The 14,226-nt window shown below is 45.8% G+C and overlaps 1 protein-coding gene and 1 long non-coding RNA gene across 2 annotated transcripts; both read right to left on the bottom strand.

Annotated features, from left to right (window-relative positions):
- Nucleotides 1-67: 67 nt before the first annotated feature.
- Nucleotides 68-1,093, bottom strand: LOC311428528. Its single transcript, XR_014687760.1, has 2 exons — nucleotides 982-1,093; nucleotides 68-251 (listed from the first exon to the last, which is right to left on the bottom strand). It is a non-coding gene; the product is annotated as an uncharacterized lncRNA (long non-coding RNA).
- A 340-nt stretch (nucleotides 1,094-1,433) lies between these two features.
- On the bottom strand, nucleotides 1,434-12,932 carry LOC311428526 (zinc finger CCCH domain-containing protein 11A-like). The gene is made up of 9 exons (XM_084539928.1): nucleotides 12,814-12,932; nucleotides 7,340-7,395; nucleotides 5,193-5,245; nucleotides 4,631-4,808; nucleotides 4,312-4,431; nucleotides 3,409-3,532; nucleotides 2,776-2,978; nucleotides 1,973-2,092; nucleotides 1,434-1,467 (listed from the first exon to the last, which is right to left on the bottom strand). The coding sequence occupies exons 4-7, from the start codon at nucleotides 4,682-4,684 to the stop codon at nucleotides 2,863-2,865; spliced, it is 414 nt and encodes a 137-aa protein (XP_084396054.1). The 5' UTR covers nucleotides 4,685-4,808; nucleotides 5,193-5,245; nucleotides 7,340-7,395; nucleotides 12,814-12,932; the 3' UTR covers nucleotides 1,434-1,467; nucleotides 1,973-2,092; nucleotides 2,776-2,862.
- Between the last annotated feature and the right edge of the window lie 1,294 nt (nucleotides 12,933-14,226).

The raw sequence follows: 14,226 nt of genomic DNA, 5'->3' as shown, positions 1-14,226 counted from the left end.
TCTTTTTCAAGCATATTTTCATAGAATTGCCTTTCAGCTGCTAAATGATTTTTTTTTTTTTTTTCCATTTCTGCCGTCAACACAGATCTCCACTGCAATGTATTTTCCTTTCATACATCACAAATACTCTTTAATGCAGTCATATATAGAAGGCAGCACCTACGTAACAGCTCGTAAAAAGTTCTCACCTGCGGAGGCTTTCCGTTTTCCTTGTCTATCAGCAAGATCTACTCGAACCACAGGTTCCTCCCCTAAAACAAAAGGGAATTTTTTTTTCTATTTCACAGAAACCAGTAGCCAACAGAAATATTATCCTGTTAGCCCATGTCCAAAAAACCCTAGTCAGACACTGTTTTGACAGCTAGACCACACAAACTCATATTTTAACTATAATTAACATGGAAAAAAAATATTAATAGTCTCAGTGCTTGCTTCAAATTCCAGCTGAGATAGTAGAGAGTGAATCTGAGTCTGCTTGACACCTATACTTTGTGCAGAACAAAGCTGCATAAGCAAGCAGAATATTCTTAGGTGCAAATGCTGAGAAATATTCCTTTCTAAGGTGAATGTCTACGAGTAAAAGTACTTCCACACTTTTTTCCCTTTAAAAGGCATTTGCACAGCTCTAAACAATTTATACACAAACACCTGTCATACTGTGTCCACACCTGCCACTGTACGCCTCTTTAATGCTTCAGAAATTGCTTCTTATATAGCACTGGCTTCTACAGCTCGCTCTTCTCGTTACTCTTCTGTTTTTCAGTTACCCCCCTATTGGCATACTGACACTTTTTTTTTTCTCCTGCCACTGCACTTAACCTGAGCACCAAATCTTTCCAGTACAACCAGGGACTTTAAGCATAAAAGCACGTTTTGAACAGAAGGCAGCACCAGAAGGCTAACATGGGTGAATTGTTTTAATTATTGCTTAACCCTCCAGTTTAGGAGTAATGAAATCAAAACAAAAGCATTCATTATTACCTTTCTTGGAAGACACTGTCACAGTTCTCACCACTGTCCGGACATTTTCCTCTTCTGGAGCAGGAAAAATCATAGAATCAACGGGACGAAGAGAAGATCTTGAAGAACCTTCTGTTCAGAGCAACCAAAACATAAGGAAGTTTACCCAACATAAAAAACTATCACAAAGAACAAAAAACTTTAAATGATTTGTTACTGTCAAAAATACAGCAAGAAGAGCATGTAAAGAAGAGAGGTGACTAATTTGCCTCTGGTTGCCCTTTGGACTCCCATTTAGAATACCAGCTGGCTGAGAATCAGGTTGCTTTATGCCCCCAGCTAAAAATGGAAGTCTGTCCCTCAAGCAGCTCCCAGTCACCATCACCTGCCGTGAACAGGATAAGAAAGTAGGCAATATTAACTCACCACCGTGTCTCTTATTTTTTTCCTTCATCTTCTGCCATTTGATTTCCTCAAGTGTTTTTATTCCAAAATTCAGATTGCCCTCTGAAAACAGGAAACAGTTCATGAGACAGGCTTAGAGGCACTCACTGAGGACCACAGGTCCTCAGGCTTCTTAGCGCTCAGGAACTTTCTGAAGTATTTCGAATAAAGCCTGTCAACACTCCTCACAAGTGAAAGAGCCATAGAACCAATGGCATTTTGCCCCTCCTTTCATCCTTCAGGGTTCAAAATGTAGTTTTAATTTTAATCCATTTACACAATATTAGATCCCTCTATCGTTAGATATGGCTTATCAGCAGTGGTTGCAAGGCTGCACGTGCAGCCATTTAAACTCCATGCTGTGGCCCTGTTTTGTTCTCCAAAAGTAAAGAAAAGGAGTTCACCTTTCTGACCCAATGGGCACATGATGGTATTAATGGCAGAAATGAGATCATGGAAATAACCGACTCCATTCAGCACCCCTACATTTTGTTGTGTTTTTACACCACGCTGCTTTTGACTTAACTGTCAAGTTCTTCTGATTTATCCTACTAAGGTGCTGGCATACCTTGTTTAGTAGTAATAGAACTGCCTTTCCGAGTGGAAATCACCCGTAATCCATTTTTGCCTTCCGCAGCTGGATGCTGGACGGGAGTTTTAGTTTCTTCTCCTTCCTCAGAAAGTTGGTCTGAAGGGGAAAAATCGATTCAGTTATGCATAGACCAGGTTGGTCATGATTACGTAGCTCATGCAGTGACACTTCAGCCCATGGTTCATATAAAAAACTTTGTTGCTGTTTTGTTTTGTTTGTTTGTTTGTTTGTTTGTTTGTTTGTTTTTAAACAGCTACACTGACCTGATGAACTCCTAAGTAGAATACACTAGGACAAAACATCTAGGACTCTAGATTCTCTCTGCAGCTTTAACTACTACACAACACATTGCTCTTCAGACAGAAAAAAGAAATTTCCTTCCTAGTTTCACATAGAACTTTACACAAAAGACCAGCTAAAGCCAGGAGTGGTTCTAAGCTTTCCTCCAACGTTTCAGCTTCTGTCCACTGACTGCCAGACAAAGCCACCAGGGACCTGGCCAGACTGCCTGCCCTATCGCTAGTCAGACCTCAGGTCATCTGTGATTTATACACTCATTTACAGCACAGATTCCTTCCAAGAACCAAAGATTTAACACATTCATTTACAGCACAAATTCCTTCAAGAACCAAAGATTTAACACATTCATTTACAGCACAAATTCCTTCCAAGAACCAAAGATTTAACACATTCATTTACAGCACAAATTCCTTCAAGAAACAAAGATTTACACAATCATTTACAGCACAAATTCCTTCCAAGAACCAAAACATGCTCACCATCATCATCTTCATCATCATCTGCAGCATTGATTAACACTGGAGGGTGTGTAGGGCTTGGGACATTTTCAGAGTTTTCCACTTTCGTCACCCCCTTAGCTGTGGAGAGGGATTTGACTGGACAGAAAGTTTGTTTTGCTGCAGTGACATCTGAGCCACTTTCAGATCATCGTCCGCGCACTCAGGCGGACTTGGCAGTGTAGCTAGAGGAAGAGGAGGATCATCGGTAATATGGCAGTTTAAAACTTTGACCACAATGCAAAGAGATGGTAGCAAAGGCAGATAACCCGCACAGACAACGAATTCAGCATCTCCTTTTGCCCATCCCATCACTGCTTACACCGTGAACAATGATTTCCCTTCCAACAACAACACATCTCCCTACCACCCAGCAAAAGAGGAAACAACAGGAAGCAAACTGCAAGGCAAACATCACACAAAGCAAAGAGAAGCTGAGCACGAAAGCAGAAAACAAACACCAGCAGTACACTCGGTGCAGTACACCTATGACTGCAGACCTTTTCCTGCCCTCACAAATGAACAGTTACCTGACGCCCCCTACAGGATTGGCACCCACTAAGTAATACTCAAAATTAATTCTTCAGCGCTTAAAGAAAAAGGACCTAAACTCACTCTTGCTTGGTGGTAAGAATTGTCCATCGATGTAACGTCCCTTTGCATGATGAAAAGCACAGTTGGCTTTCTGACAGCCTCCCGGCTGGTTCTCCCAGTAGCAAGGAATCTCACTGCGCTTTTTCTGAAGACAGAAAGAAAGAAAAGCTCGTGATAACATGCACCTGAGGCTTGCAAAGAGATGCACAGCTCCAGATCGTGACAGCTGTCACAACACAGTGCTGAAACAGCATTCCAAAGGTCAGTTTCTCAGTTAAGTGTAGTATTTCTGGGCATATTCACAAAGTTTGCATAAGCTGTAACCACTATGCACATTTAGTTTGGTCATCACTCAGTTTGAGAAGACAGGCACTCTCAGACATCACTTGAGGGTGGCTTAAACTAATACACCTAGGATTATACTAGGATTATTCAGAGGGAAAAAGAACATCTGAAATTGCCTAGGTTAACCCTGTCTAGAACTACTTCTTGGAGACTTAGTTCTGCTGCACCTTTAACTTTCCCCACTTCCTACCCCAGGCAGCTACAACAGCGTTATCTGAAGGACTGTGGGTCAGAAGACACCTGATAGTTCATTATCAAGCCTGCTCCCATGAGGATAGAACAGCCTGTTTATTACCCCCCTGCTCCAGCACGTTTTAGCAGTCTATTTAACAGCTATTCTGCATCTCTTGAGAAAACTGTCAGCATCTAATAAAAAAAAATAAACAAATATCTTGCTAAGACATACCTAAGGCATTGATTTTATTTCCCTCTGCTTCCTCCCACCCCCTCTCTTGGTAACAGAAACCAGTATGATTTTGAAGCAAACAAATCTATCCTGCAAAAGCACAATCAGTACACCTACGGCACTGAAAAATGCTTTTGTGGATTTATTTTGAGAACACATTGTTAGGCACTCACGTCAATTTCCATGTGTCTGAATCGGCAGACATTCCTGAAACAACGACCCTCCTGCCACAGCTTGCAGACCGTCTCATTGCCCAGAGCAGCTTCGCAGTGGCGGTAGGCACATTTGTCTCCCTGGAACCAAAAGGAAACCAACAAGGAAAATAGAGTACAGCCTCAAAAATGGCCATGCTGCTGCCTAATGGTGCTACAACTGAATTCACAATCTATCTGGTTCTCAAGTTAACCAAAGACCAGTGTGCTTCCTCCTCCTAATCTACTCCTTCCTGAAAAAAGAGGAGAAAAAAGCAAAGCAAAGGAAAGCCAGCCATACCTTGCTACAGGTAGAATAGAAATAGAAGTAGCAATCGTCTCCTTGTTTAGACATGCCGACGAGTTCTGCTAACAAGCTCGGGTTCTCTCCACAGGGACTTCCTCTGCTCTTGGAGAGAGCTGTCTTCACCCTTGCTTGGGCTGAAAGTCTTCTACTGGCTTGTGATCAGTGAAATCTTCTTTTTAAAAGTAACCCGAAAGAAAGTAACAAGTGAAAAATAATGAGGAACAAACATTTTTCCAGCTTTCTTCAGTTAATCAAATCAAGTTATCAGTCTCTCAAAGAGAGCAAAGCCTTGAAATCAGCTGTTACATGAACTAACTAAATATTAAAGTTCTGTAAAGCTGCCAGGAGCTTTGTCAGCAAGCGTTCTCTTCCACATCCTCAATAATATGACTTGGAGCACATCTGGAAGCCTGAAAACGGAGTCACTCCTTAAAAAACCACCTGATGATACATGCAAGTCAATAATCAACTATGGCTACAAATAACTTCTCTAGAACACAGTTAGGACGCATTAAACAGCACGTTCCAGGCCCTGTGGGTCTTCGATTTCACCTACCTGGACAACCTCAGCAAAGTTATCGATCTTCAAAGGCTTCCAGTTAACTGCTCCTGTAGGCCGAACCAAGACTGAATCCGTGAATTAATAATAAAGGGGTAGGAAGAATTTTCCTCCTCACTTTGCCAAGGGAACCTCTCATCCACAATTCAAACAAAGGATGCGCTTTTAAACAGCTTATAACTAAGAGAGGAAGCAAGTCCATTTGAATGCTCTCTCAGACTGGATGCAGCCACGGTTAGTTAGCTCTTCAAAAAAATAAAAAACAAAAACCAAAACAAAACAAAAACAAAAAAAAAAAACAGCGCATTTAGAGATGAACTCGTGATTCAAAGTGGCTGCAAAAATGAGGCTCCATCTTCCACAGCCGGACAATTTAACTTTTTTTTTTTTTTTTTTTTTAATTTAAAATTCAGCATGTTCCAATCTCTGGTCTTCAAGATTTCTTCACCTATTAAGAAAACACAAAAACCTTTCCCCGTCTTTATTACCTGTACAGCAAAAAACATACCAGTGCATCTAAATCCACAGATGTGCATACGCATACACACATCTGTGTTTATACACACACGAGGAGGGAGTGAGAGAAAGTTAGCGAGAGCGACACTGAAAATCAGAATTTTTGCCTTTTCGACACAGAGAACGTGTAAAAATTCTCTCATTTTGAGGGAACTAGAAAAAAATGGAGGCTCTACAAAAGATTTTGATGAGTATGCCTTCGAGGCCGATGCTTTGTAACATGAGGGATCTGGGGGCCAGCACACAAATATGCATACGGATGTACATGCATACAGGATAAACATATCTATACACACAAGCGTGCACAGTAGATGTTGTATGATCTCCATATCGAGAACAACTCGTAGCCCTGATCAGACATGTAGAGTTGCAATCAATTAACAGCAGCAAGACAGCAGATCAAGGGTACAGCAAGCTTTGAGAGGCAGGGGAATGCTCACTTTGCCAGTGGCACGGCTGCATGATACCAAGGATTTTGAATTACTTTGATTTTTTGGAAGCAATTTGGTTTTTCTTTCTGCGCTGTAGCTGTGGTGGTTTTACCGTGCTGGGCAGCTAAACCCCACAACCGCTCTCTCACTCCCCCTCCTTTAGATGAGGAGGGGGAGAAGTAAAGCAAAGAACAACTCACGGGTTGAGATAAGGATAATTTAATTAAAGGGAAAAAATTATAATAATTAAATAAAGACTACCATGAACTAAACAATTTAACTAAGGGGAAATAAAAAGGGAAAGGGGAGGGGAAAAGGAAAAATAAAAAGAAGGGAGGAAAACAAACAAACAAAATAAATGAAGGCTATATGGAAGTGCAGAGGAAAGAAATTACTCTCTACTTCCCACAAATGAGCCATGATTGACCACGTCCTTGAAGCAAGGCCTCAACGCACGCAGCCGGTGTTCGAGAGGAGGACCGACATTTTCCCAACGAGAGCCCACCCCTCCCCTCTTCTTCCTGTTTCCACCTTTTATTGCTGAGTGGGACATCACATGGTATGGAATATCCCTTTGATTGGTTTAGGTCAGCTGCCCTAGTGATGTTTCTCTCCTCACCTTTTTGCCCACCCCCTAGGAGGGTTAGAGAAAGGCCCAATGCTGTGCCACTGCTGCTCAGCAGTAGACACAACACTGGTGTGATAACACTGCTGTTCCAGCTACAAGTACAGAGTACGGCACTGTATGGGCTGCTGCAGGGAAAGTAAACATTCCAGCCAGACCCAGTACAGTAGCAAATACCACAGGTTTGCCATCACGTGCTGTTCCCTAATCCATATATCCATCATCAGCCATTGCTGCAGGATCATGAAAGGTTAGAGAAGACGACTTAGGTCCAATTTAACAGCCAATGAGTTTTCGATGAGCAGAGCTGCAACAGATTTTATTTCGCCACAAGCATTTTTTTTTCTTTTTTTCTGATATGAAGTCAGAAATTTTGATTTTTTTTTTTTTTAAAGACACTAAATGTCACAAAACCTGCAACCAGACCAGATAAAGTTCAATTCAGAGTGATTCTGAATCCTTTCATTAAAACGCTGCACATTTCTGTGCAAATTATTTCTGACTCTTCTGGACAAAAGTGGATGAAATAGTTCTTACAAATTAATAATAAAAGGTTGGAAGCTTTTACTCACACAAACACTAGTGAATTTTCCAGGAAATATTGTTTTGGCAGGGAATTTTCCCAAATCTAAAATAAAGAGAGGAAAAGTTGGGTTCTCATATTAGTTACTGCTTTTGACTGCTGGACAAAGGGAATAAAAACAGTAGTTAAGTGCAAGGTTTCCTTCTCTTCTTTAGTATGGGTAGGAATCGTCACTTCGGACCTTTAGCACCTTCAGAAACACACCCAGTGCCATGCAGGTTCCTCTGCAGCTACTTCTAACAATTACTGGTGCTCCTTAGCATGGAAGTTTGACTCAAAACACTCTCCAGATTTAGCTCTTTTGACTGCCCAAGGAGCTCATCATTTTGCTTGTTGCCTTCCATTTTCCTGAACACACCGGGAACGCTGTTCAGAATCTGAATGGATCTGGTCTAAGGAATGGGAAGAAAGCAAAACCAACGATACCTTGCAGTATTCCAAATTCCAAAAAAGCAGTCTCATTTTAAAAAGGACCTCAAAAGCTTTTTTTTTTTTTAAACTGACATCTGCCAACATAGCAATCCAAGCGCTAAACCAACTGAAGTTGCCCCTGAAAGCCTGAATAAAAATGAGTAACTCTGGTGCACTCAGCAGGTCTGTAATAGAAGTTGGTAAGGGTTTTAGATTTCTTTTTTTTTTGCTCCAGGGTGCTGGTAAAATTTTTGCATTAAGAGATTTTGAACCTTTTGTACCAAAGAATTAGAGATGCGCTACAGTGCCAGTAGCTGGGGGTCTGGAAATACACACCAACAAGTGTCATAAGCTTTGCCTTTGCTGAAGGAAGATGAATACTACAAAGAAAATCTGTCTAGTTTGTTTTACAGGCTTGTCTTTCTCAGTACGGAACAAACTGACCTCCCTGGTCTAACTTTGCAGTGCCTATTCTGCCTTTGTCCTGCAGAGAAGAGCAAGAAAGGAACAAATCTATTTTTGCACCCCAAAAACGCATTAGAGGAGGATTATCACACCCACCTAAGGGTACTTCCTTGTTTGTTTATAAAGCACAAAGCATTTCTCTTGGACAGTCTCTGTTGCTGGCCTCTTTTGTGCCTTCCATTTATAATAAAGATATTAAGATGCTTACCCCTTGCTTGTTTTTTTTTTTTTTATTTGTTTGTTTGTTTGTTTTTGTTTTTTTTAAAGAACAGTGGAAGTGGAGAGTCGGATGACAAGCAAGAACAAACACTAGAAACTCCTTGTTCTGCCCCTGCTTTTTAATCACCCAGCATCACCCCGGCTGCAAAACAGCCTCTGCTGATTTACCTGCTTGTTAAAGCACCCCACAGGCTGCAAGTGCGGTGTGCTAGGTGTCAAGTTATATTTAACGGTGCACACGTAACCATTCATCTTCCCACAGTCGAAGCACAGAACAGCCTCTTGCTAACACAACTCATCCCTGCTGCTGCAAGAAACCTCATGGCCTGCAGGAAAACCTCAAGCTAAGAGTTCCAAAGCAAAAGCAGAAAACGCATCATTTGTACTCTTTCTATTTGAGGGAATTCTAGCTGCTAAATGCTGCCTACATCTGAGGGCACGTTCTGAGGCTGCCGGGAAGGACACTCAACACCCACTGACAGCAGGAGTGCAAAGACGCCAGCCAAGAAGGCAAAGGTTAGAGCTGAACGCTGCCTCAGCTTCCTCCAGCAGCCAGCTGGGGGTCACCTTTCACCACGCTCTCTGAGACTCGGAGCCCCGAGTTACCGCAGCCGCCACGTACAGCTGCTCCTTGCTGGCCCAAACTATTTGAAGAGTCTTCAGACTTCAGGGACCTGTTTTACGACAGCCTCAAGATCAAATTCATCTGTTCCTGAAGGCGCTGATCGTCCTGCTGTTTCTGTAGCTGTCAAAGAACAATCCTGAACTGAGGCACTCGTCTGATCAAACAGTGCTTCGGCACAGATTTGTCTTTAGCTTGACACATCAAGGTGAAGAGGAATCGATTCTTGCAAGCAACCTCTCAAGCAGGGATCTAATAAGGTGACCAAAACGACAGATCTGTTGTGCAGATCTGAGCACGTCACTCTGCAGGGAATCACTTTCAAGCCTAAGATGTTTCACCCATCTCCCTGCCCCAGAGCGACACAAGGAAAGCTCTTAAGCAATTGCTAGCCTCTCCTCAGTGCTCACGAGTCCCAAATCACTAATTTTACAGTATATAAACCATGGCAGCTGGCACCTAGATGGCACACGGTGACACTGCACACGTTGGCAGTGCTGTCAGGAGCTGGAAAGTCAGGGGTGAGGGGGTTAAGGGAAAACCACACATCAGTTTAGCAACTTGGCTCCCGTAGGATACTTCCTACGGCAGGAGTTTTAGCAAAGTCCCTCCCTCAGAGGGACCTGCTGGCTAATTAAAACAGGACTTCTGCTGGAGCAGTCAGAAGGCAGCAGGGTATCAGGAGATATCCAGTGGGCATCACCGTCAGCCTGTGGCAGTTTGGGGTCCAGGTATCAGTGGTTATGCGTGGTTTTCTCTGCTTCACTTTCTCCAAAGCTGTGAAAAAATAGTTCTTTTACAGCACTGTACAGTCACACGTTACGGATGGAACCAGCTGCATCAACTTCCAGTACGACGGTGTTGGAAAAAGGTGCCTTTGGTGGTCAGGAGCACAACAGCTCTGGTGAGGTGTTATTTAAGTGTGTTCTTACATCTGAGTTTCCTCATAGCAGTATGTAGCTGAGGGGGTCCAGGTTTCCCAGGTAAGATTGATGTTTTTTCTCCTACCAAGCACCAGCTCAGTATACAAAGCTCTGTTAATAACACCCAAGCGTGTAGATGTTAAACTGAAACTGCTTTTAAACCTATTTGTTGTTACGAAAATAGCTTAATACACCATCTTCACAGGGTAAAAATTCACATGGAAGGACAAAAAAACCCAGAAGCGCTTCCTGAGCTTCAGTTTACCAACAGCACCATCGGATTTAGATCCTGGCCTGGCAGCCAGGATGCAGGGTCTGTAAGCATTGCTGCGATGTGCAAGTGCCAAGGCAGGTTTCTGGCCTGCCCTGAATAAAATACCTTTTTTTTTTAATACAAACAGCGTGCCAGGTACGCTGTAATGCCAATGTGCCAGCTCAATAGAGGATGTCAAACAACAGAGGCGTTTATCCTAATTTCTGGCATGAAAACACTTTTAACAGCATTCTTTTCATGAAGAAAACCCTCTCTATCTTCTCCAATGCTCCAGGATCTGCTGCAGCTGCAGCAGCCGCGCTGGTACAACCCACATCTTTGCCAAATCTTTTCAATAATTGTGCTTTACCTCGGCAATGTTGAGGTCACTCCTCTTCCTCCTCCAGCTGAGCAAGCAGCTCGCTGGCTCTGCCACACCGCAGGTGCGGAAGCGAAAGCTGGGAACACAGGAGTCAAACTCTCAGTGCTCACAAAGCCACCAGGGCAGAGGGCTGACACAGAGGCACCCCGGATCCACTCTCCCTCCCCGCTGCGAGGCTCGCAGCAGCCCCAACCCGAAGCACACACAATGCTTCGCATGGTGAGGTCACCGCTGATTCTGAGTCCCCACGTGAGGATCTGCTTCACCACTCTCAACGTTGGTGTTGGTTTTTGATTTTTGTTTTTTTTTTTTTCTTTTAAACATTCTCAGCTTATGGGAAACCATCAGGTAAACCACAGATCGCTAGGGAAGAAGGCCCACACGAGGGAAGTCCGTGCTTTTCTTCCAGGCAGTGGCACGTGCTTTAACACGCCGCGTTCGACAAAGCAGCTCTCCCCGTTTTGCTCAGTGGCAACAGGCACGACTGCAACGCACACAGGTGTAGGCAGCACCTGCAGGTCCCAAACCCTTAACCCGTTTTTAGAGAGCACCAATTTTTTAAGTAGTGCTTTTCCCTTAATCCATGACCCCTTCTTTCCTTTATTTCTATCGGGTGGCTCTCCTCCATTTTCCTCCTCAGTGTCTGAGCAGACACTGGGAATCGTTTCCGGAGGAAGGGCACGGCTGAAGCTCCTCCATCTACTCTCCGAGAAAAGAGAGTATGTTAAAGAATACATCTTTCCTTTCTTTTCCCTTTTTTAAATACAATTTCTGAAATCAACGCTGCGGCCTGGCAGCAAATACCTACGGGACTAAAGGTGATTCCTCATCCTCACTGTAACGTTGTAGTTAACCTCCCAACGAACCCATCTCCCCAGGAAGCGGCCATTTGAGATGGGAAGGGGCAGAGCAAGAGGAAGCTCTCCTTAGCCTAGCTCTTCCCCCAACACCACCTCGCCACCCAGCACCAAATTCAACTCACCTGCTCCGCCCGATCACTCGAACGGGCGTCCGACGCTGGCACACGCCGCAGCGGTGGTTCTGACGTGCCTTAAATCACCTCTCCGCAGAGTATCTCGGGTCTGTACGCTCAAATAACGCAGTATTTGAGAAATAACGCCCAGAGCTCACACTCTGAGTGCAGCCCAACAGCACCGAAGCACCGGTAGGCTAAACATTCCAAACCTGGCAACAAGGCTGACCCAAGCAACAGCACGGAACCCTTCTGCACCTTCAGCGTGGACATCAGCGTAAGGAAACACAGACCTCCTCGATCCAAATTTTAAGCGAGAAACGCAAAAGGTCACCCAACCGGCTTGTTTTCAGCAAGCTAAAGGAGAAATTAAGGCGACAACCGGGTGCATCCAGAGTTAGTCAGATCCTGAAGGCAGTTCCTTGGGGGAACGGAGGAGCAACGCGCCAGATGAGGGCTGCCTTACAGCGCACCCCTTAGAGGCACTGCTACGGAAGGAAGGCAGAAGGTTGGAACTCGAAAGAACTCGCAAGGCGCCCGTTAAGGGGGAAATCTTTCATTTTTTTCTCAGCAGAACCTCCCCTCTCCCCCCTACCCCCCCCATGAAGGCAGCCCGGGGACTCTTTGCTTCCTTAGGGAGAGGGCAGGGACGGGGCAGGGTGGTGGGACAGATGGCCAGAGGGTCAGATGCACGGACAGACAGACAGCCGGACAGAGGGCCCAGCAAGGCCTGACGAAGGGTTCAGGAGCGGGAGGGAAGGGCAGGGCGAGGGGAAGGGCGGCCCCGGGCCTGACAGGAGACCTTGGGCCTAACCCCGGGCAGCAGCTCCGCGTCTCACAGGGCCCAGAAGGGGCTGGTACAGGGGGAGGGAACACCCCAGCCCCCAGCCCTGCCTCCAGGCCCTGCGCCCTTCACCCCCCCCCCTCCCCTAAGGGCACCCCGACCCACAGGGCCCGCGACACGGCCTGCTCCCCCTCAGGGCAGCAGAGGGGAGCCCGGCCGGGCAGGAGGCCTTTCCCCTGCCCCCCGCTGGTCTATGAAGGGCTCTAGTTACCGGCGAGCAGGGATTTTTACTGATACTGGCCGGACAACAAAGACTACTTATTAGAGAAGTACAATTCTTTTTTTCCTTGTGATAACTTTTCTTGACCAAAAAACACGATTGTGAATGAGGGAAAATGAAAGATGTAACATGGGAACGTGCGGATACTCACGATGATGCAGCCTTCTATCCGCATGTTCGCTGCGCTGCTGGGATAGCAGCTGCGGGAGCCTGGCAGCAGAGGGCAGTGAAGCCAAGCAGCTGGGATCCGTCTCTGGGGAAGGGGGCACTGAGAAAGCGCTTGCAAACGGGGCACAAGCCCTCAGCCTCTGGAGGCGGCGCCTGTCAGGCGTGAAGGAAAGGGATCCCTTCTGGGAAGATGCTGTGGGCTTGCTGAGGCTCGAAGAACAGACGGTGCTGGCTGCTACCAGCGTGCTGCAGCAGCGGCAAGACAGAGCCGTGGTGGTTTTCCTCAGCTGGGCAGCCGAGCTCCAGCACAAGCGCTCTCTCCCTGCCCCTCCTCCAACGCCAAGGGGAGAAAAGAGGCTGGCAAGGGCTCAAGGGCTGCCAGAAGGACAGGGAGATCACTCCACAAGGAGCGTCACGGGCAAAGCAGGCTCAGCACAGCCTGTTCCAGTCCAGCCCGGGGCCTGCTCCTGCGGGGGCTCTCCACAGGCCGCGGCCTCCTCCAGGCCACAGCCACCTGCTCCACCGGGGGCTCCTCCACCCGCAGGGGGGCTGCAGCGTGGAGATCTGCTCCACGGGGGACCCATGGGCTGCAGGGGGACAGCCTGCTCCACCAGGGGCACAGCCTGCTCCACCAGGGGCCTCTCCCTGCACAGGCCGCAGGGGAACTGCTGCTGTGAGCCTGGAGCACCTCCTGCCTCCTGCTGCACGGACCTTGGGGACTGCACAGAGCTTTCTCACTCCTCCCTGAGCCAGACGCTGCTGGGCAGCAGCTTTTGTTCCCTTTCTTAGATGCAAGATCTTCTTAAATTCAGTCCAGCCAAGTAGGAAAAGTAAATGTGGACAGCTGTATCTTGGCAAAGAAGATAGTAGGGAGCAAGGAGGTTCAGCAGTCAAGGTGGAAGGTGATGCCATGAGGCTTACAGGCTAGTAATGTTCTAGTGAAACCCAGCCTTCCTAAAGAAACCTGCCTGACTACTTGATGTGAATAACAGACTCTGTTCAGCTCTTTCCTAACATAGAAACGGTGCTGACTGCTTCTTCAGAGTAACAGAAGTTCGTGATACTACTGAAGTAGTTGTGGTTCAGATGTAGATCTGATTTCTCGTAAGCACACTGAATTCACAACTGTTGATCCTCCAGAGGAGGCTTTGCAATTGAACACCTGGAGAATAGGTAAATTTCCCGCTGTTGTTCTCCTCTCCTCTTGTTTTGTTTTGTTTTGTTTTGTTTTGTTCCTAGTAGCATAGGCTTAAGACTCTGAAGAAACAGGCTGCTTTTTTTCATTTCCAGCACTGGCTGTTTCTCCTGAGCCCCGCCTTCTATTTTTGCAGTCATAGGATATGTGGATGTAAATTCGTGGAGAGAGGTAGAAAACTGTTTCAACTGGTGTTTTTTC

The sequence above is a fragment of the Aythya ferina genome (assembly GCF_964211825.1).
Source record: "Aythya ferina genome assembly, contig: HAP1_SCAFFOLD_91, whole genome shotgun sequence".
Classification (NCBI taxonomy): domain Eukaryota; kingdom Metazoa; phylum Chordata; class Aves; order Anseriformes; family Anatidae; genus Aythya; species Aythya ferina.
This window is presented reverse-complemented; position numbering and strand designations above follow the sequence as displayed.